The 27,784-nt window shown below is 40.3% G+C and overlaps 1 protein-coding gene across 2 annotated transcripts in view; it reads right to left on the bottom strand.

Annotated features, from left to right (window-relative positions):
- KLF12 (KLF transcription factor 12) overlaps window positions 1–27,784 on the bottom strand; it is a 471,091-nt gene that overhangs the window by 62,325 nt on the left and 380,982 nt on the right. For both annotated transcript variants that reach the window (XM_066234031.1, XM_066234032.1), the window contains one exon: window positions 21,274–21,336. In XM_066234031.1, coding sequence (XP_066090128.1) covers window positions 21,274–21,336 — 63 coding nt within the window. The remainder of the gene's footprint in view (window positions 1–21,273; window positions 21,337–27,784) is intronic.

Here is a 27,784-nt window from a genome sequence, read left to right as displayed (position 1 = left end):
GAAAGTGGTTTCGGAGCCCCAGAGCTGCAGGAGCAGGTACGTGGGCCCAAGAGCAATGCAAGAGAGGAAGGGAAAGCCGCAGGAGCGCTGAGGGCTCGCCTGACAACATCTTGCTCGTCACCTGCGACATCTCTATGAGGATACTGAGGAATTCAACTACAGCCTAAGGCAGGGGTGGCCACGCACACGTGTGTGAATGTGAGCCCCTGTACTTCATCGGGGTTCTTTATTTTCTGAGTGCAGCCAGTTGGCGCAACCTTCACTGAGGGCTAGCATTTCGGGAATGAAGAACGTGACATTTACGCTTCCTGGTGTTAAACCCTGAGGCAATGGCTGCACCCAGAGGTATGGAATCATCTAGCTTTAGCCAGCTACAGCCTTTGGACAAAGGCTGGTAACATAATCAGTGGCTTTTATGGGGACCTAAAATTATAGTTATTATTTATTGATTAGAATAAAGAATTTATTCACTTCTTACTTATGAGAAGTTGTAGTTAATGTCTTTGTGTTTATTTTAAAATTATAGCTCATTAGCTCATTCCCATGAAGCATCTGCAGTGATGGGGTTACTTCTGTACATGTGTTCTTTGACCCCTGGGGACATAGAGAATGCCTATTACAAATATACATTTGTTTAAAGGGTATGCTGCATGTACAAAAGCGGTGACACTACTCTGACCCAGCTGCGACTAAAATCATGATGCTGTGAAAGCTCACCACGAACAGGCTGTGCCAACAGCCGGGCAGCGGCTCTGCCTTCCCTCTCTGTGCACTGAATCACGGGACGTCTAGGTCAACTAGAATGAGCTGAAAGACATACTCTGGCCAATATAATTGTAGCTATGCACATTTGTGAATATTAAGTATAACTATTATTACCCCAACAAGTAACTAACAGAGGCCACATTATACCCAGACTGTGACAATGACTAGTTTCACAGTTTGTGAAACTAACACATATAAGAATCACTGTATTTCACGTTCTAAGTTAAAGTGCCCAGTAAAAAGAAAAAAAAAGGAAATGCTTCTTGTTAATACTTGTTATTGACTAACACAACGATCAATTCTAGGATCGCAGGCCTCCAAATCTGTTGATGAGCACCACCCTGCAAAAGCAAGTCGCTTTTTCAAACAACATCAGATGCCACGATTCTGATTTCACCCCATGCTCTTTTGAAGATAGCCACCAGTTTGCAATGCAAGCACACAAGTCAAGGGCAGGCCATACCCAACTGAATCAGTAATGGAGACAGACGCATTAGCAGTCATGTGATAAACAATGTATCATTTTTACATTTCAAGGATAGTAATGTCCTAATAGCTGACGACACCAGGCAAAAGGCTGGTACTGATGCCTTCACAATCAGTCTGTAAGCCAGAGAAAAATCAGCATATTTTTTTTTGTATTTTTTCTCTGAAGCTGGAAACGGGGAGAGACAGTCAGACAGACTCCCGCATGCGCCCGACCGGGATGCACCCAGCACGCCCACCAGGGGCGATGCTCTGCCCCTCCGGGGCGGCGCTCTGCCACGACCAGAGCCACTCTAGCGCCTGGGGCAGAGGCCAAGGAGCCATCCCCAGCGCCCGGGCCATCTTTGCTCCAATGGAGCCTTGGCTGCAGGAGGGGAAGAGAGAGACAGAGAGGAAGGAGGGGGTGGGGGTGGAGAAGCAAATGGGTGCTTCTCCTATGTGCCCTGGCCGGGAATCAAACCCGGGTCCCCCACATGCCAGGCCAACGCTCTACCGCTGAGCCAACCGGCCAGGGCCAAAATCAGCATTTTAATGACATTTCATAGGGGACTAGCATCAGGCTGGTAAAGGTCCACAGATGAAACCAACAATGACAAGATTGCGTTACCACAGTTAGGAGTGTGTACATGTACACACGGGCAAACAGTGATGGGACTTATTAGTTCAATTATTTTTCAGTTTACACATGTGGGCAGCCACACGAGGAGAAGCAGTAAGGGGGCAAAGGCAATGGAGACACATTTGTTTAAAACTTTTAAATGAAAATGAAAATAACGTTTATTCATAAATTCCATTATCTTAAGTAATGCTAACTCCCAGGGCCTATTGCATGATTCAGTATCTAAAAATGTTAAATTGGTGAGGCACAGAAGCCCTGCTGTGACAGAGAGGTGACATGCTCTTTAGAGAAGATCATCAACACAGAGCAGCGACAGAACTTTGCTAACTCATTCATGCACGTTTGAACTCTCTCCCAAAGACAGACGCTCCTTGGGAACACTTATATTCCCAGTGTTAGCACAATGCCTGGCAATCAGCAGATGCTGAAAATACGTCAGACTTCCATTAGCAAATTATTTTAATTGGAAAAATCTTGGGGAAAAAAAAATCTTAAAATATTTCAGAATATTCCAGAAAATATTCTAAAAGGCTTAGAACACTTCAGCTTAAAGCCATGTCTGAGCCTTCTTTCTTCATTCTTTAAATGTTTCTTGAGTGCCTAATATATATGGGCCAGACTTAGGCAAGGTACTGGGGAGCTGGTCTCCGAGAGAGAGAGGATTATGTACATAGGAACGCACTCAGCACTCAACGGTTGTGACAGAAATTCTTCATGGAGGGAAGTGAGCAATCCAAGCTGTCCTCAACCAAAGGGTAGAGGCTTAAGTTGTGGAGAAGGCTGTTTGTTATCATTAAGGGAGATTATGCAAAATAAGATGGGTCTTTGGAGAATATGAACATTTAAAAGGTAACTAAGAAGTGAATAGGAGTGAACAGGAATACCAAGGTCAGCTTAGTGAATCATAATGGGGAATTCAGTGAAGCTAGCTCCTTAAGAGTCAAAATACTTTCTACACATGAATGAGCTAATTAATGTTAGCTATATAGTAGCTATGACCCTACATAAACTATCTTTGTATCCCCTTATGATAATAGCCAGCATTTGTTGAGTATACTATACTGTCCTTAGAGGTTTATATGTATTAGCACATTTAATCCTCATAATAACCTTGGGACAGGTAAAAAATAGCAAGTCTCATGTTATACACAGATTAGGGTCTGTTACCAAAACAATTTCCTAAGGTTAAAGAGATAATATGTAGTGACTAAAATATGAAAAGCAGACTGACTCTTTAATTCCTACTCTATTTTGCCTCTCCTCATTTTTAAGACTAAGAAAATAAACTCTTTTAAGGTCTCATAGAATGGTGATGAGGAATAAATGATATGGATGAAAGTGTGAAAACTATAAAAAGCTTAAGAACGGAAAATGTCATTGCAGGTGGTTCTAACAAAGTCCTCTGCTCGTGTCCTGAGGAAATCAGACTTCCCTGTTTCCCTTTGCAGAAGGGTTACAAATGAGGTGTTTGTGGAGAATCACTTTGGAGACCTACCTCTACCACCAGAGGATGAATTATTTACTAGCAATATAACCAGGCATGCCTGGGAGCAAATTATTAATTTCAGGGCCCATTTCTAATTCTGTCTCCAGTGTCTTCTGTCATCAGGTAACACATAACCCACACAGGGGGCAAAGTCAGACACAAACGATGTTTAGATGATTGTTTCTGACACAGTAGATAATTGGGAGTTAGCATTTTAATAACAATAATAGCTAACGTATATGATTCTACTTTGTCCAGATCTTTATCCTGAATGAACACATTTAAATTCTAATCTGTTGAGCTCTAGGAAAAAGCCATTTTTGCTGCACTGTTCCCCAGAAAAACATGGCGAGGAGGTTGACGACTCACTGAAGCTGGACAGCCAATAAACGTAGCAGATGGAATCTGAACTAGCATCTGCTGATCTCAAAGTCTGCGTATTACCCACTGAGTTGTTTAGACTTTAATGTTTGATATTTGTTCATCCCAGGTCAGTTTTAAAGGCCTTAAAAATTACTGGGGAATAGAAATCTATGCTCAGTACATTAGAGCCCACATCTCCCTCTGTGGCCGATTACGCTACTAGATTTGCTTTGATGGACATTTCCTATAAGGTAAATGACCTTCCCTTTATCATCAGGAGGCACTTTCTGGTGTGTGCTATGGGACCACGGACTGATAGCTGCTCTGATCCTGGGGAGGCCCAGCTTCTTAGCTCTTAGAAAGAGCAGTGATTTAACTCTACACACCAACAAGAACTGACACTTTGCACATGCCACTTAATATTCAGTATGTGTTGTGCCGGTTCACAGAGATTAAAAAGAAGATATTTAGTCTTTGTTCATCTGAGAATGTCATATTGTCTTAAACCTGTTAAACCACAGACCCTGCATTTAACTCTTGTTCGAAATCCTATTTCCAGAGTTGTGATATTTGTAAGTGTTTGTAGTTCTGAAAGTGTGGTGTTAAAATCTAGTTGTTGTTTTTTCTTAATATCATTACCAAATTGCTTTTACTTATTAATTTTAACAGAATTTATCGGGGTGACACTGGTTAACATAATTGTACAGGTTTCAGATGCTCAATCCTACAACACATCTCTGTATTCGGTACTGTATACCCCCCCACCCCAAGTCAAGTCTTTGTGCATCACCATTTGTCACCGCTACACCTCCTCCACTGTCCTCTCACCCCTGGCAATTTCTACATTGTTGATTTTCAAATCCCCCAAATAGCTATCAAATTAGCACACCCAAAGGATAAAGAATTAAACAAACAAAAAAAGAAATAAACAAACAAAAAAACCTACGCACACAGAGCCTATCCAGGAGGTGACCCTTTTCTATTGAACTAACTATAAGGCAATATAAAAGGGCAAGCTTTTATTAATCAAGCTCTTTTCACTCAGCCATGAAGAACTACTAGGTGGGTAGAAAATGAAGAGACAGCGTGTTAATATAAACCTGAGGATTAAATTAAGAATCAACTGGACCAGAGAGATGGGCATAAACGGAAAAATCAGGTGGAGGTAAGAATTGGAATCCTAATCTTCTGTGGAAACAAGAAAAGGAGAGCTATCAAATATCTATATTTTTAAAGCCTGAACCAAAAAGGTTACATTTAAGAGAAAGTGAACTGTGACAAATAATACCACTGAGGCATTTTGTAGCATCTTGGCTTCCACAGTATAAAGTACTTTCCTATATAATCTCCTCCATTTACTTCATGTCATCCCCGTGAGATGCACAGGGAAGAGCAGGCGTGTGGGATTCAGTCTCGCCCCAGATCCCATAATTACAGAGTGCCAGAACAGGCCCCAGATCTCTGAAATTCAGGTCGCTATTCTGCCATTATTGTTCAAACATTTCATTGAGTATAATAACTGTAACAAGCAGAGAAGGAGTAGAGATAATATAACCAATAGATAAAGATGTTTCTGATATGGAAAAATTTCTGTTGCCTTCCGAATCTGAATGTTTCTACTTTCTTAAAATACTGAATAAGGGGTAGAAAACAGCCATGAAAAAGTGGAGGGAAGACTATCAAAGTCAGGAGACCCAAGTTCTAATTCTAGCTCTGATTCACTAACTGGGACAAAACTATTAAACTCTCTGGGCCTTGGTTTTCCTACCAACAGGAAGAGAGTGCTGACAGGAATTCTTCACTTTATTGATCCACATGCCCTGAGCCTGCTGTACCAGGTGCTACGTTAGAAACCAGGAAATGACAGTCCTCACAATGGAAGGTCTCCATCTGGAGGTAAGAAGGTGGAAAGATCATTGTGTACAGGCAAACAGATGATGGCACTACATTACATAAGGATCATCATCTGGTTCAGACAGTGGCACTGAATCAGAGAGAAAGATGAGGCTGATGGCATGGATGATTGTCGGGAAGACTGTACAGAAAAGAATTCTTAAACTAAGTATTTTAGAATTAGTTTCCTTGGTGATCAAACTGTTTTGAAAAACGTAAGTTCCAAATGGCTGGAAGGTAGCATCCAAAGAGGACGGGGAAATTTTAGGAAAAGTGAGGTAGGAAAGCAGGAAATGGTTTGTCTTGAACAGGGTCTCATAAACTGTGTTAAGGGCTTTGGACTTCTACAGGATGGTAAGGCTGGGCAGAGCTCTGAAGAGAGCAATCTCATTTGCATTTTACTAACATCACTGCAGGCATGGGGGGGGGGAGGGGGCGTAAAAACAGTCTGATTCCTAAGAGGGCAGTTAGAAGCTTTGGTTAATATTTCAGGCAAGAGATGATGAGGGTATGTGGAATAAATAAGAACCAACATTAGTTAGCCAAGGAATAGTTAGAAGAAGGAATCCTAGGACAGAGTGATCAAATGGATGCTGGTTTTGACAGAGTTGAAGTTCCTAGTAGGCTTTTCCGGCTTGGGTGATTGTGTGGATGGGTAATGGAAAGAAAATTGGGCTTAGAGGATATTAACAAATAGATTCTTCTCCAGTGCTAACTTTTTTTCTGTTAGAAAGACGTCAGGATACTTAATGTTTTGGGAAAAGGTGTCTTAGTGTATTAACATCTATTTATTTGGGTGCCTGGGCATATACTGGGGTAGCTGGCATCATTTTACGGTGAGCTATTGACAATATACAGAACTGGGGCAAAGAAATGGACAATCTTATCCTCGTTTGTTCCTGTGGACACACTCAGGCTGCCATAGGTCCGCCATTATTGCTCTGTCTGATTGACCTGTGGTGCGGGCATTTGTGGCTCAGCTGCTATACTTCACAGCCACCAGCTGATAGCTTGCAAACATTTCTCAGACTTTCTTCATCTCTAAAACTTTTCTGTCCCTCATCATCATATGCAGACACACATGCCTTCAGAAGGCATCATTTATCGTATATATCCATCGTGCCCACTTTTGTATCTATAGACTTGCCTTCTCCTTTAAGCTCCCTCACAATCAGAAGTTGCTCAGACAAAAATTAGGTGTCATCCTTGTCTCCTCTTTTTTCATTTCCTTCCGGTAGCAACCGTTATTGATACTGCCTTCAAATCATATTTCATCCACTTCTCTCTCCACTGATACCACTCTACCACTCTAGTCTAAGCCGCCAACCTCTTTCTTCTCAGCCACCACCACCCAGATCTCCTCACTCATTTTCTCATTCTGCTTCCACTCTTTTAATCTTTTCACCACGAAGCAGCAAGAGTGAACCTTAAAAATACATATCTGGTCATTTCCATCTCCCATGGTTCCTGGCAGACCTGGACCGCAGCCTGTGTCCTTCAGTCCCGACCAAACTCTCTGACCATGTCGTTTCACCTTCACTACTCTATGTCCCCAACTTGTTCTCGCCCTCAGGCCTTTGTGCGACTGTTTCTAGCACCTGGAATAACTTCCCTCAGATCCTCATGCAACTGGTTCTTCCTCTGTCAGATATCAACTCCTGGGTCCCAGCCTTTTGGGAGGCTTTTTTCTGACCAGCCCCTTGGGTGGCTTTTCTGTTTATCTCCAATCATCCCTGTTTATGTATTTTCAGAGCACTTACCACTAGTTGTCTGTCTTACTCTGCTACATGGTAAGCTCTGTGGGAGTGGGGCGTCTTTGTTTGTCTTACTAAATACAGTGTCCTCAGAATACAGAAAAGGGACCAGGTCATTGTGGAGGCCATAAGTTTACTGAATAAGGGGACAAATGAATGAATAACAAATATTTTAGAGAAGCGATAATGCAATTAGGTAAAAAAAAAAAAATCATTTCTGGCAATTTCAAAAGTGACCAGCTTTGTAAGTGAACCAGAGTGTAAATATGATACGTAAGCTGTAACAGGATTAAATGTAGGATAAGGAGAAGAACAAGTGTGGCAGGCAAGTGAGATAAGGCCAAGAAAAGACGCAGCTAATGCACCCCTAAGGAAGCGGCAGGATTTAAAACAAAGAAAGAGACCCTGATCGCTATCCTCACTTTCTAAAAAGTACAGCTGCTACCTTCTGGTATTGCTGAAGCCCTTTTAGCCCAGAAAACCATCATCACAATCAACAAAATCCGATCAAGTGTTCCATTCAGGAGAGAGGTGCAGACTCGCACATGTTCGCTTCCTATTTCCTCACCTTCCCACGCCAATGTGTTCGCTTCAGTGCTCCAGGAGGCACCCTTCCGAGAGACTGCCATGAGCACAGTGCCCCCGGGTTGTGCAATACGGCAGTCCCTAAAGGAGAGAACTGGGCAGCGTTCCTGCCCCTCTAGGCTTCTTTATGAGGTAGGCTTTGCCATTAAAAACGCCCTGACAAGAATAATTTTAAAAACACCAGTGTGCTGTGTACAGTAAGTGCCTAATAACCAACATGACAGTGGGATAAATGGCCTATGATTCCTGAGACTGGTACTGCATCGGTTTTAGGTTTCTGCCCAACTCTAGTGAGTTTCAGGGCCCCGCCTCCTCTTCCTCCTTCTTTTTAGTGGAAACAAAAAAGTCACTTAGGAAATGTTTACAGCCTTTTCTCCATGGTGTTCCCAGAATTCTCTGCGCTCATCACACTGCTTCTCTGTGATCAGCGCTCTCCTGTGACCCAGAGGAGCACCAGCCACACAACTGAAGGAGAATGTAGCCTTCGTGCAGCTCCTGAGGTTAATTTCTGAATCAGATAGCCTGGATCATTGCAAAAACGTTCTCTGTTAGCCACAGTAATATGACTCTTCCATAAAAGCAAACTGGCATTTTCTCAGCACTGCAGCTAGGTGAGGTACTACAGAGGAAGTACCTCAGAGGAAGATTTCCAATGAATTAACGGGAATTATTATGATATATAATAAGGCTACTGTCCACAAAAACAGAAAAACCCACTAAGGTCAGAAGATGCTCACAATGAATACTGTCACAATACCAGCAGGTTCAGAGACATAACGAGACTAGTTCCATTTAGAGAGAGAGACTGAGTCAACTGGCTGCATTTCTGTTTTATGATGATACTACATCAACGTCTACTTTTCAAGATTATTTCATGGGTATTCTCAGTACACGCTCAACGTTGATCACTTTTTACCGCTAGATGGCAGCAGCTTTCTTCTGATCTCAACATGGTCGCCTCAGGTCTTTGTTCCCGCCCTCCAATACAAACCCACACTTCCTCCTTCCCAAATAAACACTTCACAGCCTATAAAGTTTGGGGAAGATTACTGTAAGCCACTTTCACTGTAAGAAATCAGTCTAGTCTTATGGTTTAAGCTACAGGGCCCTTCAAAGAGTGCAAAATAATTCAAGTCTAAATTGAAAAATAATAGAGAGGTATTTTCTTTCTTTCCCCATACCCATTAACTGCAAACTCTGAAGAGAGCAATATTTCTTTTTCTTTATAGACCTCTGAGGAAAAAAGGCAATGAGTAGAGAAATGGGAAAACAGATGGAATTGGAGAGATTTCTATTTTATAATAACAATTTAGCTCTCTGGATGATTTAAATCATTGTTTTCTAAAGGATGTACCCTGGTATGTTCATTTATGAAGGTGTCCCAAGTTAATTACACGAGGGAAGAAAGGATTCAATGATCTCAGTCAAGATCAGATTGGTGACATACAGAGTTACCCTTCTGGTTGATTCAACCTTCACAGAAACTGAGGTCAACTGGCTGCATGGTCCTAGAAAGAGACCACTTTCGCTTGGACATAACGTGCCCCTTCTGGAGCATGCATTTACCGAGTGTGTGGAACCAGGGTCCTATCTATATACACCCACTTGCTCAGACTTCTAAGTTGTTAGAGTGAAGATGGACCCAAAAGAGCTGAAGTAAATTTTCGCTTCATCTGAGGCTGTAACTGTTGGTGTACCGATGCATCAGCTAGGTGGTAGTAAAGAGGTGCCTTTTATGTAGAGTTGAAATCTGATTATGGGCTAATACCTACGGTTTATGAAGCACTTTCTTTTAAGGTAATGTTATAAAAAGTATTATCTCTTTTGCATTCTTCCTAAGATCTAATATGCATAGTTTGGGTCAGACACCACTCATTCAATCAACCAATCAATCAATTAATACAAATACTGAAGTACAGGAAGTATACAAATAAAGACTAATTTAGTATAAGTGAAAAATTTACACCAGAATCTAAGACTTGAACTTTGTGCATTTCATAGAGGGTTCCTTTGTTTTGACTCTATTATCTAATCACAATTACGTACATTTGGTTTTAAAGGCTGTATGTTTTTTTCCATTCATTTGAGAGGAAGGGGGAAAGAGGAGGGAAAGGGTAGAGAAAGAGAGAGAGAAGCATTAACTCATTGTTCCACTTAGTTGTTCTATTTAGTTGTGCACTCATTGGTTGCTTCTTAGCATGTGCCTTGTCCAGGGATCAAACCTGCCATCTTGGTGCGCCAGGATGTTACTCTATCCACTGAGCTACCCACCCAGAGACTAAAGGCTATATTTTAAAATATGTGATTTAAAGCAGGAAATCTGGAAAAATGAATGGTTTGAGGGAATTAGGATCAAAAACTGTAAGTTTAAAGGAGAATGGAATCTATCTACTTTGGCATTCTTCTTAGCTTCAGCCACTGAATAACCAGGAATAAAACCTAAGAGATCCATTTATTTTAGTTACTACTTGCAGAGTACCTTATCATCCAAAATATAAGAAGTTATACTCTCCAAAGAATAACATTAAACTTCATTAACTACCTTTAATGGCAGCTTTAGGTTTACTGAATAGTAAGGACAATCAGTGGTGCTAGTTTAAAAGAGGAGTAGTTTTTCGTATCATTTTTTTTTGGTGCCAACACCTCTGGGGAAACTATCCCCTCCTTAGTACCTATGGTCCTCACTATGTGTGGTCTTATTGGGACTGCTAACTAGGGAGCTCCCTCCCTCGGCCAGAGCTGAGCACATGGGCCAGGCTGGGGCCACTCACATTCTGCGGCTTCCTCATTGGCAGTTTGAAGGTGACCTCAAGGAGCTGCATGCAGGTGCCTCACTCCAGGCCTGCACCTGCTTACTAAGTGCTGCTTCCTGGACCCAGGGTGCCATCCTGTTCCCTGTTTCCTGAGGCCCAACTCCTCCGCGTTTTCTTTGATTCCGGAACCTACCTCAGGCACTTCTGCAAAATTACCTTTTGCTTACGTTGGCCAGACTCAGTCAGTTTCATTACTTTCAACAAAAGAACCCCATCTGATAAAAGAGACTACACTGAAAATTTAGACAGAAGTAATGGCTACAGTAGACAATGAATCAGGCAGGGTCCTGAGCCCTCCAGCTACTATATCAGCTGTGGGTTTATGCTGAATAGCTGGGACTTATCTTGAAACCTGTGCGATACTGGCTGACTTTAATTTTTAGGGGGGGGGGGCAATTAATATGTCACACACTATATGTTGCTCTCCTAAAACGGATTAAGAGAAATATACTAAACATACCTTAGGTAAGCTAGTACTATACTGAGAAATGTAATAAATACAGGGATAGATGGTGATGGAGGGAAACTTGACTTGGGGTGGTGAACACACAATACAGTATAAAGATGGTGTATTATAGAACTGTACACCTGAAGCCTGTATAATTTTATTAACCAATATTACCCCAATAAATTCAATAAAATTTTTTTTTGTATTTTTCTTAAGTGAGAAGTGGGGAGGCAGAGAGACAGACTCCTGCATGTGCCCGACCAGGATCCACCAGGCAAGCCCACTAAGGGGCGATGCTTGGCCCATCTGGGGCCATTGTTCTGTTGCAACTAGAGTCATTTCAGCACCTGAGGCAAAGCCATGGAGCCATCCTCAGTGCCTGGGCCAACTTGCTTCAGTGGAGCCTTGGCTGCAGGAGGGGAAGAGAGAGGTAAAGAGAAAGTAGAGGGGGAGGGGTGGAGAAGCAGATGGTCACTTCTCCTATGTGCCCTGACTGCGCATCAAACCTGGGACTTCCACACACGGAGCCGATGTTCTACTACTGAGCCAAATGGCCAGGGCCCAATACCATTTTGAAATGCAATATATAGCCAATTTTAAGAAAATTACTAAACCTAGTGGTCAGCTGAGAAAAATATTATAGTGAGAATATATATATAATTTTAAAATTTCTAGTTCATTGACCATACACACACACACACACACACACACACACACACACACAGAAATCTCAGCTAGAAAGATAACATCACAAATATGACTGATAGATGAAAACCAAAAACCAAACTGCTGGCATTCCCAGCATTTTCATAGGGGAACCCCTTCAAGTTTATTATCCTGAGTGGTATTCTCAGCATATTCACAAACACATTAGGCTTTTTCACTGGGTCCCCATATCAGTCTTTATTCTTTCAAATATATGTTTAGAAGACAGCTAGAATTAGCTAATTATTCAGCCCAAATATATCCATTAAAAAAGACTATGAAACACTAGGAAAGAATGTGGCTTCTCTGTGTAAAATAAGAATAAGTGTAAAATAAGATCCTCCTTCATTTTAATTTGATATGTTAATTATAATATGATCTAGGCTTTCACAGATATAGAAAGTTTTTCATAGTGGGACATTTTTTTCTGCATTATTCATTAATGACTCCCTTATCGTGTTTTATTACAACACGACCATTATTTTAAAGTTCTATATCTGATATAGTTTAACAGGGAAGGAATTGTGATGGAGATGAGTACACAATGTGCAATTTAAAACTCTATAAAACACTGTGATTTAAGTAGCTTTCACAGAGTATATCATCAATCTCCATTGTGTAATTTCAAACATATTAAAGTATATAAAATCTACCTAGAAAAATTACAATTATATGAAAAAGATGCTACAAGACCTAGAACTACAACCAATTCATTTTATTTCTTTTCTTCTGCTGCTTACTTTGGATTTAACTGGTTCTGTGTGTGTGTGTGTGTGTGTGTGTGTGTGTGTGTGTGTGGTATCCTAAAGTAGAAATTTAAGATTATTGTTTTGGGATCATTTTCTTTTCTAATGTATGCATTGGTGCTATAAATTTCCTTCCAAGGACTGCTTTTGATGTATCTCACAAATTTTAAGAAGTTGTGTTCAAATTTTCATTTAATATTTTAAAATTTCTCTTGCAATTTGTTCTTGGACCTATGTGTTATATAGAAGCATGTTGTTCAGTTTCCACGTATTTCCACAAATATAGTCCAAACAAATCCTGAATACTGAACTAATATCTCTAGGTCATGCCAAAACTAGTTCACCAACAGAGATGTTTCATCACACAATAGTACCTCACCTAGCTGCAGTGCTGAGAGAATGCCAGAATCAACAGCAACTACACTGACATGCCCTATAGGTTCTTAAGACAGATTTTCAGTAAGACACTAAAATGGTTCTGAGTAGCAGGCTGGTAGAAATGAAATACTCAGGGACTTTTAATAGGAGAATGTCTCAGAAGTGGTGATCTTTACAGCTCAATATAATCTTATAGCCCCAATACTTAAGGAAATAAGTGTAGAAAATAAACCAACTTACAATTTTCCCCAATCATCTTTATTGTGACTAAAGCAATACTGTGATAAGATGTTGAAGAATTGCAAAAATTGTTAACATTAATATTTTAAGAGGAAGAGTCAGGCCCCCTTACCCCTCCTTTCTGAAAAGAAAAAAAACCCACAGAAGGAGATTAAAGGGGCAAAAGTTAGTAACTAATCATAGTTTAAGTATAGTTCTCTGTTAAGGACTAAGGCCACTTGCTAGACAGCAAAGAAGATAAAAGTTATCTGAAAACTTCCTCTTCCCCTTCAATAAGATCCTTTAGGAGACAATGTTTACATATTTTAATTAAAGATTCCTATACTGATTCTAACTCTTTCTCCCCTCCTGGAGTCCTGAGAGTGACTTATACCTCTACGCCAGGGGTAGTCAACCTTTTTATACCTACCGCCTACTTTAGTATCTCTGTTAGTAGTAAAATTTTCTAACCACCCACCGTTTCCACAGTAATGGAGATTTATAAAATAGGGAAATAACTTTACTTTATAAAATTTATAAAGCAGAGTTACAGCAAGTTAAAGCATATAATAATAATTACTTACCAAGTACTTTATGTTGGATTTTCACTAAGTTTGGCAGAATAAATCTTTATAAAACAACTTATTATAGTTAAATCTATCTTTTTATTTATACTTTGGTTGCTCCACTACTGCCCACCATGAAAGCTGGAACGCCCACTAGTGGGCAGTAGTGACCACGTTGAGTACCACTGCCCTAGACAAAGGGATCACGAGCTCACTCCCCTTGCTTGAAAACCTGCATTCTGTAACATTTTATGTGCTTTCTAATAATCATTCCTTTTGAAATTCTTTATATGTATAAAACTTGTAAACTAAAGCAAGCGGGGACTAGCTTATTAGGTTTCCTAATAAACTAGCTCCGACGCTTTTAGCAAAGTAATTTCATTTAGCTTCTCTCCTTATTCTAAGCTAAACGTTTTGTTGTGGCAACAGGGATGGGGTAGACACTAGAAGATTTGGGAATGTCTTTGTTGGGTACATAAAACAATTATCTCTACTGTGTCATCTTGTGGTCTTGATGTGTAAGAATGCTTTTTCCTTTTAATAGATCCTATAGATCAGGGGTCCCCAAACTACGGCCCGTGGGCCGCATGCGGCCCCCTGAGGCCATTTATCCAGCTCCCGTCGCACTTCCGGAAGGGGCACCTCTTTCATTGGTGGTCAATGATAGGAGCATAGTTCCCATTGAAATACTACTCAGTTTGTTGATTTAAATTTACTTGTTCTTTATTTTAACTATTGTATTTGTTCCTGTTTTGTTTTTTTACTTTAAAATAAGATATGTGCAGTGTGCATAGAAATTTGGTCATAGTTGTTTTTTTTTATAGTCCAGCCCTCCAATGGTCTGAGGGACAGTGAACTGGCCCCCTGTGTAAAAAGTTTGGGAACCTCTGCTATAGATAGATGTTGTAAGCTTGTTAGTAATTGACTATTGTACCATGCTCCTTCCTTACTCACCCAACCAGTACTTGATTTTGTATAAAAGAAGGTTCAGAACGGTAAGAGGGCCTACATGATTTGGGACTGTGCCCCATGTAGCTAGCTAGCCGGCTCATTAATAAACTCCTCAAATTTCTTCTGTAACCTGCCTGGTGTCTCTATGTAACCCGCGGATTGCAGTACTTTACAACACTACTAAGACACAAAATTCAGCTGTAACTAAAAGGAATGTGAAATACTTTTATCATGAGGTTTTTTTTGCTGAAATTCTGGATCATAGTGAATTTAGAAAATTAGACTAAAAGTCTTTACTAAGGTTAATCTGAAAGATGGTACACAATTTTAAGGATACATAATTATCACCAAGCTATATTTGAGGAGATGGTGAAAGTAGTTAAAGAATTTAATAGCAGACCCTGATTACAACATTAAAAAAATGTGAATTTGGAGGGATTTGAAGTACAGCAATACCCTGGAGGCACTTCTTTTCATTGTAATTCAGTATGTATACAGAGAACTTGCAAACTGGTTATGAATGGCGCCCATTTTCCAAACCTGCTACCCAGCATTGAAGAGAGCGTGCTTCCAAATGAAATCTAAAGGCAACCTGCTTCTACTTATTTATCAACACATACGATTAAAAAAACCCCAACAGCCAGGCACTGGGACCATCATCTATAAAAGTCCATACACATTATCATAACTTTTGTCCTGTAAGTTGAAAAGCAAAACACTGGAATGCTCTGGTAATTAAAATAATGTAATATTATCTACAAATAATGAGCATGCAAGGAACCACACTGAGATGAGTGACCACGTCGGGGAGTGACTGCCACATATTGGAGCGGGCAGCCACGTCTTCATTAGGACTCTCCTATTTCTCCTTCTTCTCTCCCCATCACATCAATATCACGGGAATTTCCCAGACAAAAGCCTTCTGCTCAGCTCGTAATGAATTAAACATCCATCTTATTTCATCTTCGGCATTTCTCCAGCAGTAGCTAACTGCTGTGTCGCAGAAATTTGACTGGACAGGTGTGCAGAGACCCGGGTTTATACCTCCGGCTGATGTGTTACATGTCGGAAAGCGGGGAGCTGAGCTGAACCTGATGACACTGACATTTCCCATCCAGCTCTGAAACTGATCACTACTACATTTGGAAATGTTCTCTCTCTCTTTAAAGGACTAGTTCTGCAACAGCTTTCTGAGAGTTTCTGATGTCGACAACTTCGTGTCTTCCTCTTTTAAGGCAAAGACTTAAACAACTATTACTTTTTTTATGACAAAAATCCATGCTATTATATCTCTTTGTGGGATCCTATGAAGTAATGTCTAACATTTGCAACTGTATGCAGAAATATTTTTGTTCATTTTAGCACTCTACCTCCAACAGTAAAACATCAGGGTGAAAAGGCTCTTCCTGCCCTCGACAAAAATCTGTGACACACACATTAGCATAATGTTTGCCCTGTAAGTTGAAAAGCAAAGCCCGTCCAAATGCGAAATGTGATTCACACCCAGGATGTGATCTAATTTGCATAGATATGCGATTAAAAACTGGAACTTCTTTGTATATACAGCTACATAGCATCTCAGGCATGTTGGTAAGAAATAAATCATAACTGAGACTGGTTGTGGTAACATCCAATTGGTTAGAGAAAATTTCTTCTATTTTACTGATGAAAATGCCTATTAATAATACTTTATTTTTTATGTCATCACATAAAAAGTCCATAAAGTCTCTGTCATGTAATACCTACTACCCGTTACATAACAGCTCAAGATGGATGGTTTGAGTGTATGGTGTAATCACTATTTCCACCATCATCAAAGAACAATATATGCCCAAATCTTTCAAACTTTAGGAATGGAGCAGGAGGAAGGGAGAAGTAGAGGGGAGAGAAGAAAGATAAAAAGCTAAAAATGAGCATATACTAATATGTATGTCTTCTGAATACTCACACTGATCCTAGACAGTTTTGGAGTCTTCAATCAACTTCAGTGTTCAGTTCCGAGATATTCCTCACTAAGCCCCTCCCTGTCTTGCTCCAACCAAACAGGGAGTCTGGATTTCTGTTATATCTTCAGAAATAAAACAGCTAAAATATGACTCGGGTAACAGTCACTTTCTGTGGGTTTGATATCACAATATAATAGCCTCATGCAAAAAGATCTGTAAAGAACCAAAGTCTGTCTGCATATTCAACTCTCTAATAAGGTTTTCCCCGTTTCCCACAATTTACCCCAAATAGAGCAAAATATTTGCCTGGCATTATCACATTCAAGAAGACATGACAAAGATCTAAAAAAATGTTTTAGTTATTGGACAAAGGGAGGTGCAATCACCCCTTAGGGCCCACGGTGAAGGCAAGAGGAGAGAGATGACTCAGGAAATAAAGGAGGAAGTTCCTCTGCTGAACCTCAAAGGCTGTATCAGTTTGCAAATCAGCAAGTATTACTCCAGTGGGGTGGCTGTGAGGGGAGAGCTATCTGATGAAGTTTATGTTTGGCCTGGATTGCTACCTTTGATGAACTGTGGTTTATACATTGACCCCCATGTTCTTTATTGGATTGCTAATACACCCTGCAAGAAGATACTGCCATTCTTCAGTGCCTGGGAGCTAGCAGATAGGTATAGCAAACTGGCTCCATCCTACCAGCTGTCATCGGGCGCCTAATCCTGCTGCTTTCATCTCCTCCCTGCATACATACATTTGTCACCACATGTTATTTCCATTCCGGCAGGTTTGTCTGCCTTGAACCGAAATTCTTTCCCACACACTTCTTCATCTCCAGAGGAAATGCTGCCACAGGAATGAGGCCAGTGGATGCCACCTCTCATATTAACATCATGCAAAGAAAAACACTACTTAAAACTTTAAACCACTTTGCTCAATGATGAACACTGGTCTGATAGCTGGTCCACAGCCACTGACAGTTACAATCTACCAACTGTTGCGCATTTCCTATACACAACTTACACATTCTGGCCTTTTCATCTCTGGCAGGTTTAATTGCTCATTTGATGAACAATATATATATATATATTTTTTAAACTGGATTCTTTTTTATTTTTTTTTATTTTTATTTTTTATTCATTTTTAGAGAGGAGACAGAGAGAGAGACAGAGAGAGAAGGGGGAGGAGCTGGAAGCATCAACTCCCATATGTGCCTTGACCAGGTAAGCCCAGGGTTTTGAACCGGCGACCTCAGCATTTCCAGGTTGACGCTTTATCCACTGCGCCACCACAGGTCAGGCTGATGAACAATATTTTTTACCTCATCGAAGCACTTGCTAACTCAACTTCGCAAAATCACCCAACATCACTCATGTGCAGTGTTTGTAGATCTGACTCAATCTGGAGGCAAGCTAGTGTTGAACTTCACATTTAATTCCATAAATTATCCTACACTTCTATATTGGGGACAGCAAGAATCATTTGCCCTTCTTCTCCATTGTAAGCATTAGGATGTAAACTTCCTGGATTTTCAGAACCAATATTTCACAAATAAGTAGAAAGTGCTCATCTGGTACTTTATCAGATGTAGATGCTGGGTGAGTCACTGGGCTTCTTTCTAGCCAGGTGATTGATTTCCATAGCCAGCCTCACAGTATTTACTTAAGGGAAATTCAAGTAGCACACACCATAGAAATCTTAACTAACTCATGACCAAAGAGAGCACATGTAATAAATTCATGTCAACACCTACTGTAGTTTACTTAGAAATATCTCCAGGTCCTCGTATATATGTTTCAATATATGTATAAAGAAAGCACTGTGCCAATGCGTTGCTTTTCCAACTAATTCTGGGTCTGTACCCAAACACCTTCTCTGGGATGGGCTTTGGACAGTCATCTCCCTTCCTTTATACTTTTTCCCTTCCCTACTACCTCAACTAACCTTTCCGGTAATTTCTGGTAATTCCCCTATGTGCAAATTGGTCTTAGAGTTGATAACATTTCCCTCTGAGCACTATACAATATATATATTACCTCATAGCATTATTCGCATCTTATTATACATATGTTCTTTGTATGATTTCAGATATTGTATATTATATATGTGACGCCCCCCCCTCACATGCCCTACAAGACAGTGAGCCCCGTGAGAACAGAAACCATGTTTTATTTATCTTTCTAAATCTAGTGCTTTCCACAGAGCCAAGAACAGTAAATAAATGTTGCTGAAGAGTTGAATTTTCTTAAGGCTAATAGTAAAAATCCTTTATATTTTTCATGGGTTATTTCTTAGGAGATAGAAGTGGTTTGAGCTTACTAACCAAAATAATGTGCTATAAATTACGCAGGAATGAGTTATTGTTACTCTAATACGCCAGAAAAAGTGAAGAAAAGAATATTTGTTATTTTCTCAGTATTCAACATTTATCCAACGGAAAAATAAGTTGTAGAAAGTGGATCTCATAACTAACATTGTTGGACTCTCTGTTAACTTATGTTGCTCACTCACTTGAGCATCTCAGTCTCTATATGTAATAAAATTTCTCTAGTGCACTATGCCTTATACTGAAAATGAATATCAATTCCATGTAGTCAAAAAAGAACCAGATTTCTCCCTGTCCTTTTATGTAATGACCATCAGCATTATTATCCCTTCAGCTTTCCAGGTTTGGCAGGGAATAGTATGCTCTGGAGATAGATAGTGAGAAACCATGAAGGATGCCCCAGCTTTTTTTTTTTTTTTTCTGAAGCTGGAAATGGGGAGAGTCAGACAGACTCCCGCATGCACCCGACCGGGATCCACCCCGCATGATGCTCTGCCCCTTCGGGGCGTCGCTCTGCCACAACCAGAGCCACTCTAGCGCCTGGGGCAGTGGCCAAGAAGCCATCCCCAGCGCCCGGGCCATCTTTGCTCCAATGGAGCAGTGGCTACAGGAGGGGAAGAGAGAGACAGAAAGGAAGAAGGGGGGGGGTGGAGAAACAAATGGGCGCTTCTCCTGTGTGCCCTGGCTGGGAATAGAACCCGGGTGCCCCGCACGCCAGGCCGACGCTCTACTGCTGAGCCAACCGGCCAAGGCCAATGCCCCAGCTTTTAGTCAGTGTGTAAGCACATAGCTGTATCATCTTTGCTCCACTTCCCATTCTGTGAAAGAAGAAAAGCATCATATTTAACAACATCACCAAGCTATTGTGAGGATTAATTAGATTTAATGTGGGAAGGGAGGTGAGCTGATTAGGTACTATTCAAATTCAAAGAATCATTAGTTTGTGTCTAAAAATAATCCTGATTTAGGAACAAAATTAATTTGGAAGCTCAATCTTTAGCAATCATCTTCCTATACTTAAAAGAGCAATGGTTTTTAATCAAAATCCCATTCTCAGCACAATTCAATGATGTAAAAAATAGAGATCTGTGAATTTCCATTCACCTTTCAAGTAAACAGTACACAGTTCAAGTTCAATTCTTTCTTCCTTCCTTTTTAAAGATACATTAGGTATAGAAAGGCTAATTTCTATAGGTAGGGGTAGTTAGTGTAAACAAAATGGATTGTAAGTCTAGATTAATTAATTAGTTTTTTGTTTCTTATAAAACATCTTAAATTGCTCTTTATAGAATCACTAGCTGTTTTGTTGTTGAACTAACTTTTCACGTAATTTCTGGTAATTTCCAACTATATTTTTGTTCAAGAGCTAGTCAGTGAATGAAGATATTTGTATTCCCCAAATTTAAAAGTAAAATCTCTCAATATTTAAGGCTCAGTCTGCAAAATAAAATCAAAATGAATATACTAGATTACTCTACAATGAAAATATTCATGAGACATGGGAATTGGTACCTGAGAAAGATCTGAATTGTTGCCTAAATCTCACTTAAAAACTTCCAGGTCTTTTTAAAAAGGGAAAACAGTCTTTAAAAATAAAATAGTTGGCCCTGGCCAGTTGGCTCAGTGGTAGAGTGTCGGCCTGGCATGCAGGAGTCCTGGGTTCGATTCCCGGCCAGGGCACACAGAAGCACCCATCTGCTTTTCCACCCCTCCCTCTCTCCTTCCTCTCTGTCTCTCTCTTCCCCTCCCGCAGCCAAGGCTCCATTGGAGCAAAGATGGCCCGGGAGCTGAGGATGGCTCTGTGGCCTCTGCCTTAGGCGCTAGAATGGCTCTGGTTGCAACAGAGCGACACCCCAGATGGGCGGAGCATCGCCCCCTGGTGGGCTTGCTGGGTGGATCCCAGTCGGTCGTACGCGGGAGTCTGTCTGACTGCCTCCCAGTTTCCAACTTCAGAAAAATACAAAAAAAAAAAAATAATAAAATAAAATAGTTAACAATCCTGGGAAATATACCATATCTGTTAGGAAAATAATGTAACTCACAGTTTTCATGTCTGCAGAGTTTTGGCTGGAAAAAAATTTTCCAAAGGAAAGGAAGATAACGTCATTCAGTTAGTAGAAACGAATTATATAGAGAAGCAGGAATAATTCCCTTTTGTTTTAACATAGCCCTACTGAAATTTCCTGTAAGACTCAAAAATTCTCATAATTTAGACTGTGTACTCACCACGCAAACTTCTGATTATTCATTCGATTTCCCCGAACCCTTGATACTGGGGACGGATGTACCCTGTAGGTAAATGAAAGCAATGCAGTTATTGAAAAAGCATATTCCCTATTACAAATGGACAGATAAAAAGGAACCTGTTTATAAATGATCTCTTTTAGATTTGCTTAATATAGAATTCTGCAGAACTTGATCACCTCGTAGTGAATGGATGTAGTTAATTCCTATGCCTGCCAGCCTGCAGTCTGTTTCTTTTTCCTTCAGTAGCACATCACCAGGGTTTGTCATATGTTCTCTGTGAAGATCCCCCCAAAAGCAGGACCTCTGGTTTTAATCAACTGATTTCATTCACTTCGTTAACAAAAAGTTACTGACTGCGTACTCCTTGCCAGGTTTAGGAGTGGGTTGAAATAATGTAAGGTGTGGTACTTGCCCCCGGAAAACTCTTTCTGCTACCTGCCCCCACCAGGGTGGGGGGACATAAGTGACAGTCTAAGTGCACATTTTCTCATTAAACTTTTAGACTTAAGTAAGCAAGAAACTAAAGGGAATTAAGATATGCCACTCCAAAATATGCTACTTTGGCACGAGGATTATTTTGAGTTAAAGGTAACTAAGAAATAGCAGACACAGGAAGAGCTCTCTATCTTCCCTTGATAGGCCTAATAGCAGGGCATAAACTTTTGTTTTGTTAAGAATATTTACACTTGTAAAGATGTCCTCCTTCTCCCATACCAGAAAGAGCAGTACATCAATAATACTTTTATCACCAGTGATGGCATTAAAATGAGTTTCCATAAAAAAGCCTTATTTAAAGGCCCTGATTGGTGAGCTCAGCTGGTTAAAGCACTGTCCCAAAACACCAAGGTTTGTGTTTGATCTCCTGTAGGGAAACATACAGGAAGTGACCAATGAATGCATAACTAAGTGGAACAAAATGAATGCTTCCCCCTCTCACTTTCAAATTAATCAATAATTTTTTTTAAAAAGTACTTTTATTTACCATTATTGTCCCCATGCATTTCCTAATCACCCTCTTACAATTACCCCTCTCCAAAAGCCCAGACCCCTTTTCTTTTGTCTAGTCCTTTCTTCACAATTTGTCACCCTTTGTTAAAACGGTATATAAGCTCCAACATCTAATTACGTTTCTGGGTTACTTATCATTGAGTGTTCTTACATGTGTGCACGTTGCACATGTAAACTGTTTCTTTTTTCCCCTTGCTAAACTGTCTTTTGTCAGTTTAATTTGCAGGCCCTCCAGACACAGAACCTGCAAGGATACAGGAAAAGTTCTTTTCCTCCTCTACAATAATTTCATCCAAATGTCCAGAAACAGAATCTATCGGAATGGGGGAGGAAAGAAGGGCAAACAATTATTTCTTTAAAAAAAAAGACCTTTTAGATGTGATACTCTACAGCAGGGGTCCCCAAACTTTTTACACAGGGGGCCAGTTCACTGTCCCTCAGACTGTTGGAGGGCCAGACTATAAAAAAAAACTATGAACAAATCCCTATGCACACTGCACATATCTTATTTTAAAGTAAAAAACAAAACGGGAACAAATACAATATTTAAAATAAAGAACAAGTAAATTTAAATCAACAAACTGACCAGTATTTCAATGGGAACTATGCTCCTCTCACTGACCACCAATGAAAGAGGTGCCCCTTCTGGAAGTGCGGCGGGGGCCAGATAAATGGCCTCAGGGGGCCGCATGCAGCCCGCGGGCCGTAGTTTGGGGACCCCTGCTCTACAGCTTTGAGGAAGGAAAATCAATTCAAAACTTTAGCTAAATAATCAAGAAGTAAAGACTACATATACTGTTTTATATGCTTCCAGGGCCGGAGTCATCCACTGGCAATAGTTTAAATTTCCAGGCACTGATGATATCTTTCCATCACATGCTAGCTGCTGAACCTCCAGCTCTTTGAAGATCACTAACTGGCAACAAAATATGCCCTACTTCCTGCTTCCTTTTGGCCAACTTCCTGCTTTGTTCTATCTTTACCAGGATTTGTGAGATCTAGGCAGTCTCTTTAGCTTGTGTTATCTTCACTCTTTATGTCTCGGACATCACTTTTGTATACAGGACAAGAAAGAAAACAGGGATCTTAAACTCTGGTTATTATAGTCCAGTGAGAACCAAAAGCTCCAAGGTCCATTAGAACCTCGGTTTTCTATAGGCGTTTAACACGTGAAAATCATTTCAAAACAGATTATCGAGTTCCAGCCACACAGAAGGCCCAACTGCAGTCTTTCGGTAAAGCCAAGAGCCAGGCTGCACTTTGCATTGGGAAGGCTTATTTCTTCCAACACCCCTTATTAACATTCTTTTCCTTACAGCACTTCTCAATGGCTGCTGCAGCTGAGCCGTTCAGCACAGATTTTCTGCTCGGCATGGGGGAGGGGGATGTTAATTATGCAGAAAGATGGAGAGAGGCCAGACAGCCCCTCTGGTGAACTGTCTCATTCAAGCAAGGCCCACTTCCTGCTGTTTTGCAGCTACAAGGATCACCTGTTGGTCTTGGCATCTGGCCAAACTGGGGCCTGGCGGAAACGACAGACTCAGCTAGAAATGAAAGCCAGCTCCGAGTCCAGTCTCCCAAATTGGGGAGAGAGAGAAAAAAACATGCAATAAAAACGTGTAAGAATTATACAAAAGGGAGCAAAACTCATTATTTTTTCTCTTCTTTCTTTTTTTCTTTCAGTCTGTCCGCTTGAGATATAATCATCAAAATGAAACTGTAAGCCAAAAAATGTCTTCCGGGTCTGAAGGGGAAATGCAGGAAATCCTCTTGAATCCCCCCTACATTCCCACTGGGGCTAAGAGTCATGCTGCCTAAAGAAAGTTTAAAAAGTAATAGCCCAAATACAGTTATGTCATTCACTCGATGGCCTTTAAATGTTTACTTCTCTTATTTCTTCCTCCTCAACCCCTAGTATTTCTATTCATCATGATCATCTCACCAGTTGAAATCTGAAGATATATTCTCTTGTTGATGGTCCTCACTGCATATATCTGTGTTGAAAAATAGATCTATTTCACCTACAATTATAATATTCTCTAGGTATTTTGTGTCTCATAGCAAAACTTCGTTGATCCATCCATACATCAAATACTATAAGCAGATAATTTCTGTAACAGTTCAACAGTCCTCAAAGAATTTCTGATTTGTGTGTATGTGTGAATCAATCATTATAAAGTTTCTGAAAATAGTAAAACAAGTGACTCTCCCTTCCCCAAAGTAGTCACTTAATAACCTGAAGTTTACCTCATCTGATAAAGTATACCATAAATGTTTACATTTCAGCTACCTCCCAAATTTTATTTATCAAAAGAATATGCAGTGTTTTTGTGAGTTGAGTCTTTATTGTGACTCTTTTTGCCATTGCCTATCTCCTTTCCACATAGAGCAGCCAGGCAGGTACAAAGTCAAAAACCCCAGTAGGAGAAACCACCACCTAATCTGCATGTCATGCATTATTCATGACCCCCTGATTCCTGCACCTGCATAGAGGCAGGAAGCTTGCAGGGAACGTTCATTATTCTTCCCTTAGCCTCACACAGGCTTGATTACTGGTAAGCCACTTTGTTCTATAACTAAGGGTTTCAGGCCTCAGAACTAACCACTGGATATGGAAAGGAAAAAAAAAAACCACACACACACACCAGGCTGAAGAAAAGGGCAATCTTGGTCGTTGTGTAACATGTGAATCCTACAATGTGCTCTCTGAGACTGACAGTTTATGGCAGATGGAAATGCTCACACTGGTGAGTCACGTGACAGAAAAAAAGGAAGCTATACCATTAAGGTCCTGTATAGCAACTCTCCTATTTATATACACTGTCTCAATTATCTGAGACAGACTGCATGTTTATAAATTTACCCAATGCTGGGCTTAATTTAGTCTTCCTGCTAATCATGTGAGTATGTCTTAGCTATCTTAACACAGAAATGACCCTTCTTTGGGTAGAAGCACCAGAGGACCTGACTCTCAAATCTTATGTTTTAATGACTAGTACTTACAGTTAAGAGAATATGATCACTTTATTTTCCTTTCCTTTTTTAAACAAGATTTTATTTATTCATTTTAGAGAGGGGAAAGAGAGAGAGAGAGAGAGAGAGAAGGGGGAAGGAGCAGGAAGTATCAACTCCCATATGTGTCTTGACCAGGCAGACCCGGGGTTTTGAACCTGTGACCTCAGTATTTCAAGTCGACGCTTTATCCACTGTGCCACCACAGGTCAGGCAATCACTCTGTTTTTCAATGTCTTCATAAACCTATCTGAATGGCTGGTAGATGAAGCTGGGCTGTGAAACTCGGACACCCAACACAGCTCACTGATATCCTGCTGTGATGGGTACCAATTCTATCTTTTTACTCTCCCCACCACAGAAAAGCAGTGACAACTTAAATGCAATCCTGTAGCCCCCAGTGGAATGGGAGTGAAATGATAAAGGGTACAACTGTGTAAGCAGTGTGCCTGGGACTAAACCCCAGCTCCACCAGTAGTAACCCAGTGTTATCCTAGGGCAAGTTCCCTAAGCTTACAGTGCTTCAGTTTTCTCGTCTGTGCAAATGGAGGCAGTCATGAGAGGCACCTCCTAGGCCTGGGAGAGTCAAATTGGTTGACAGTTGTAAAGTGTTTAGGACAGTGGTTGGTGCTCAGAAAGGGGTCAATACATGTTAGCTATTCCAAGGGACTGAGATGACAAATGTCCTCTATAGAGTCTGCAATCTTAACTACTATACTTACACGACTTCACTAAAGATGAGGTAACAAAGAGAAATGAACACATAGAGAGTAGCATCAACTGAATGCTGTGATTTCTAAGATACTGGCATACTCTGTGGTAGCTGATTTTTCTGTTACTTACTGGAAGACCTCTCTCCTGTTTGTTAAGTTGCAGCGTATGTCAGTTATGTCCCATTCAAGGTCAAGTCAATAACCATAGCAATACAAAAATCACTCCCATTTACTGAGCCCTTACTATGCCAGACACCATGCTTAGGACTTTAGGTACATTCTCTTATTTATACTTATAGCCTTATTATACACATTTTAACTTTGAGAAAACAGGTTTAGAAGAATTTTGATAACTTGCCAGGGTCACACAACTTGTGAACAGCAAAATCAGGACTTAAACATAGGTATTGCTGTTCTGTCCTACTCCAGATTACTTTGCCATCTTTATGAACACATCTACAAGGGCAGGCAAAAGTAAGTGTACAGTTGTTCGTATGGAATACAATAAAATAATTAATAAGTAATTATACAAGAATAAAAAGCGTGTGTTTTGTGTACCTACCACTGCAATCCTACTTTTGTGCAAACTGGTATATGCCCTCTACACTATCCTAGAGGATGTAATAAAGTAAATTAGCACCAGAGGCTTTAATGAGAGGTTTAGCATTTATTTAAGTCCCATTGTACATTCTATAGCATAAATAGATCAAAGTAAAAGTAGGCTTTTCTTGGCCTGAGGTTGGCACTGGACTAAGTAGCAAGCATTTTGAGTACTCACAAGAAATACAGTCACAGTAATATAAGTACACTGTACTCCCTTTAACTATGAAAATTCCTTGTTACTAGTGTTGCTATTTAAATACAAAATGTGCAACACATGTAAGTTTTAGATGGTAAAATGAATCCTAGCTATACATCCACTTATCTTCCCATTTCTTCTAGAACCCCATCCAGTTTGTGTCCACACCCTCCTGATGAAATCATCCTTGTCTTCATCATCAATGGCCTCCACGTTCAAATCTAGTGGTTAATCCTCAGCCCTCATCTTCTTAAATTCTTAGCGGCAGCTGCCGTAACTGATCACTCCATCCTTGAACAGCTTTCTTAATCAGCATCAGTCCTGGTCTCTGGCTTTCCTCCTCCTCTTTTTTCCCTTGTCTTAAATCTCCTGCTCTCATTCTTTGAATTCTAAATATTGGCGTGGCCTCAGGATCTCTTTCCCATGGCTTTCTCTTGCCAATTTCAACTCTCACTCCCCAAACTGAAAGGGTCCCCAACACAGCACCCTCACACCAGGCTAACGGGCTTCCACACCATCTATGTTATAATGACCCCAAATTTCTGTTTCGGTTTTCACCCCACCCCTGTATTTTCTCTGAATACAAGTCTCAGGTTTATTAATCCTAATTCTTTCCTTCAAAAAAAAATTTTTTTAAACGGGTGTTCTTTTCCACATCTCAGTTTCAAAACATGGCAACACCACTGAGTAATCCCCGAGTCCTTTCATGCTCTTAACTCCATATATTAGAGAGGCTGCTGAAAATAAACTACTATTTCACAGACCAATAAAATATTTATTGTAGGAAATTACTCACTGAATGAGATTAGAGATTTTTATTATCAAGATCATGAAAAATCATTATGTACAAATATTTTCTCAAGTTCATTTTCCTGTTATATAATAAAACTTGTAGTCCATACTTCCATTCATAATTTTTCCCAATTATTCTACTTAAAACACACTCTAAAAACTCAGT

Source organism: Saccopteryx bilineata, chromosome 6, assembly GCF_036850765.1.
Source record: "Saccopteryx bilineata isolate mSacBil1 chromosome 6, mSacBil1_pri_phased_curated, whole genome shotgun sequence".
NCBI classification, from domain to species: domain Eukaryota; kingdom Metazoa; phylum Chordata; class Mammalia; order Chiroptera; family Emballonuridae; genus Saccopteryx; species Saccopteryx bilineata.
This window is presented reverse-complemented; position numbering and strand designations above follow the sequence as displayed.